The sequence below is a fragment of the Rhea pennata genome, chromosome 26, assembly GCF_028389875.1.
Source record: "Rhea pennata isolate bPtePen1 chromosome 26, bPtePen1.pri, whole genome shotgun sequence".
In the NCBI taxonomy this organism is placed as follows: domain Eukaryota; kingdom Metazoa; phylum Chordata; class Aves; order Rheiformes; family Rheidae; genus Rhea; species Rhea pennata.
Window position 1 is genome coordinate 1,607,432 of NC_084688.1, and position 3,527 is coordinate 1,610,958.

General features: G+C 69.4%; 1 protein-coding gene across 1 annotated transcript; it reads left to right on the top strand.

The window, feature by feature from the left end:
* The first annotated feature begins 583 nt into the window (after positions 1-583).
* NEUROD2 (neuronal differentiation 2) lies at positions 584-1,654 on the top strand. Its single transcript, XM_062595765.1, has one exon. It carries the CDS (start codon positions 584-586, stop codon positions 1,652-1,654), a length of 1,071 nt encoding a protein of 356 aa, XP_062451749.1.
* The last annotated feature ends 1,873 nt before the right edge of the window (positions 1,655-3,527 follow it).

Sequence of the window (3,527 nt, forward strand, 5' to 3'; positions counted from 1 at the left end):
AGCCGGGCCGGAGCCCGAGCGGCGGCGGAGTGGGGGGGCTGGAGCTGCGGGAGCGCGGCCTGAAACCTGCGAGGAGGAGCGGGGCGGGGGTCGCGGCCGCGGGGAGCCCGGGGTGGGGGGGCCGCGGCGCCCTGCCCCGAGGGTGCCCCGGCGCCCCCCGGGCCGGCGAGCCCGGGCGGGCCGCGGCGGCGGGCGGCGCCGCGGCCAATTCGTTTTCGTCGCATTTTGGGAACGGCGCATCCCGTTTTCTTGGGAAAACGAGAGCGGCGGCTCTGCCCGCGCCGCCCCCGGCTCTCCACCGCTCCGGGGCCGCGGGGCCCTGCCGCCGCCCGGGGAAACGGCCCCCGGGCCGAGCCGGCGGCGCAGCGGCGAGGCCATCGGCCCCCGCGGCTTCCCCGGGGCGAGGGGCCGCCAGGGCCGCCGTTCGGAGCCCGGGAGCACCGCCCCCGCCAGGAGGGACCCCGGGGCCGCGGCGCCCGCAGCCCCGCAGAGCCGCTCCGGGGCCGGGGCGAGCGGGGCCGGGCCGGGCCGGGCGCCGTCCGCCGCGGGTAACGCTGCGCTCTTTGCCCCCGCTCCAGCCATCATGTTGACGCGACTTTTCAGCGAGCCCAGCCTCATCCCCGAAGTTCAGAAATTCTCCAGCTGGGCCGAGGAGTGCGAGGACGATGCCCGGAGTGACAAGGAGGAGAGGAAGGGTAAGGGCTGCGCCCTGCCGGAGGAGCAGCCCGAGGGCTCCCTGGGGGAGAGCAAGGAGGAAGGGGAGCTAGGAGGGGACGAGGAGGAGGAGGAGGAGGAGGAGGAAGGCCTGGAGGAGGCGGAGGGCGACCGGCCCAAGAAGCGCGGCCCCAAGAAGCGCAAGATGACCAAGGCGCGGCTGGAGCGCTCCAAGCTGCGGCGGCAGAAGGCGAACGCCCGGGAGCGCAACCGCATGCACGACCTCAACGCGGCCCTGGACAACCTGCGCAAGGTCGTGCCCTGCTACTCCAAGACCCAGAAGCTCTCCAAGATCGAGACGCTGCGCCTGGCCAAGAACTACATCTGGGCCCTCTCCGAGATCCTGCGCTCGGGCAAGCGGCCCGACCTGGTCTCCTACGTGCAGACTCTGTGCAAGGGGCTCTCGCAGCCCACCACCAACCTGGTGGCCGGCTGCCTGCAGCTCAACTCCCGCAACTTCCTCACGGAGCAGGGCCAGGAGGCGGGTCGCTACCACGGCCCCAACGCCTCCTTCGCCGTGCACCCCTACCCCTACCCCTGCTCGCGGCTGGCCGCGGCGCAGTGCCCGCCCGCCGCCGGGCCCGGCTCCCACGGGCTAAGGACACACGCCTACTGCGCCTCCGCCTACGAGAGCCTCTACGGCAACGCGTCCCCCGACTACAACAGCTCGGAGTACGACGGCGGGCTCAGCCCCCCGCTGTGCATTAACGGCAACTTCTCCCTCAAGCAAGACTCTTCCCCCGACCACGAGAAAAGCTACCACTACTCTATGCACTACTCGGCCCTGCCCGGCTCCCGGCCCTCCGGCCACAACCTGGTCTTCGGCTCGTCGGGGATGCGCGGGGGGGTCCACTCCGAGAACATCTTCCCCTACGACATGCACCTCCCGCACGAGCGGGGCCCCATGTACGAGGAGCTCAACGCCTTCTTCCACAATTAACCCCCCGCCGCCGGCACACGCGGCCGCCCCCGCCCCGCCGCCCCCGCCGGGCCCCCGGGACTCCGCCGCGGGCTTTGGTGCAATATGGGGACCCGGCCCCGGCGGCGGGTCCCCGGGCCCCGTGGGGACAAAGTGCTTTTTTTAAAAAAATTATTTTTATTTTTCTCTCCGAGGGGGGAGTCGCGCCGAGCGCTGCCCTCGGCTCCTCCCGGCCAGCGGCGGGGCCCAGTGGTGACGCGCCCGGGAGCCCCGTCCGGCCCGGGGCGCTGGGTCGGGCCGCGTCGTTTGCTTTTTATTTTATTTATTTTATTTTATTTTTTAAATTCCCCACCGTTTGGGGGCCGTTTCTTCCTTTCGGCGCCGTGAGCCCCCCCCCCGAGCATTGGAGACCCGCTGCCCCCGGCCCGTGGGAGCGAGAGGAGACCCGCGCTGCGGCGCGGAGCGAAACTTTCCGAAGCAATAAAGAGGCGAAACGGAGATACCAATATTTCTATCTATGCAAGCAGGCACGGCCCGGCGGACGCTCAGAGATGCACTTTGCTTTGGGGGGCCCCGGCCCCGGCCCCGCTCCCGGTCCCCCGGCGCCGGGGCTCTCCGCCCCCGGTGCCCGGGAGCTCCTCTCGCAGCGCGTGTGTCAGGACATTTTTTACCTGTTTTAAAAACTTGAAACGGAAAAAAAAAAAAGAAAAAAAAAAGAAAAAAAATTGCAGAACTGCCCCGGTTTTCCCGAGCTGGCGGAGCCGGGGCCGTGCACGGCAGGGCAGCCCGCAGCTATGCAAGCGGGAGCGGGGCCGCGGCCCCGGGCCTGGCGGGCTCCCGGCGGGGCGGCCCGGGACGCCCCGGCCCGGCTAGGCTCCCGGGCCCCGGCGGGCGGGCCGAGCCAGTTTCGTTTGTATTTGTCCCAGTTTTGATGCATTCCTTCGGTCAGGAGACGCCGGTAAACCAGAGATAACGTTATTTTTGAACCTGCCCGCACCACCTTAGACAAACCAGCATTTTTAGAGAACAGGGAGGAGGAGAATTTCTGAGAAATGTTTTAAAAACGAAAAAAAAAAAGTTTTGCAAAAAACCTGAAAAAAACAAAAACAAAAAAAAAAAACAGTTGTAGCAAAGGGGACCCGCCTGTCCGACACCAGAAGTGCTTTCGTGTTTCTGTTCCGTTTCATTTCGATTAATAAATATTTATGGCCAACGATATGCAAGAGCCCCCCCCGCGCCCCGGCGGGGCCGCGCCGGGAGCCGCGCCCGGGCGCGCCGTCCCCGCCGTCGCGGACACTGCTTGGCGGCGGCGCCGGTGCGCGGAGCGCGGGCGCGCTGGGCCGGGAGGCCCGGCGACACTGCATGCATCGGTCCCCCGGGGCCGGCCCGGCCCGCTGGACGCTCGCAGCCCCCCGCGGCGGCGGTCTCCGCCGGGGCGGCCCCGGCAGCGCAAGGCACCGCCAGGACTTCTCGGACGTGCTACGAGCCGCGGTCGGTTGTGATTTGAGTCAAACCTGTAATTAACGAGCGTCCTACGACGGCGATTAATAAATATTAAATGTTGACTCCGCCGTGTTCTCCGCTTTCCTTGCGACCCGCTCGCCGGGGCCCCGGGGGCGGCCGGCCCGACCCGCGCCCTGCGCCGGGCGCCGCTGCCGCCCGCCGCAGCCCCCCGCGGCGCCGGGGCGTCCCGCCGGCGGCTCCGCGCCCGCCGCCGCCGAGTGCGCGGCCCGCGCTGCGGCGGCGCTGATATAACGCGGCGCTGCCCCACGGGTGTCCCCCCGGGGACGGCGGAGGCGGCGTGTCCCCCCCCTTCGCCCCCCGCCCATAAAGGCACCGGGACCGGAGCCGCGGCGGCGGCCGCGCCCCGGTGCCGCCGGCCGGGCGGAGCTGT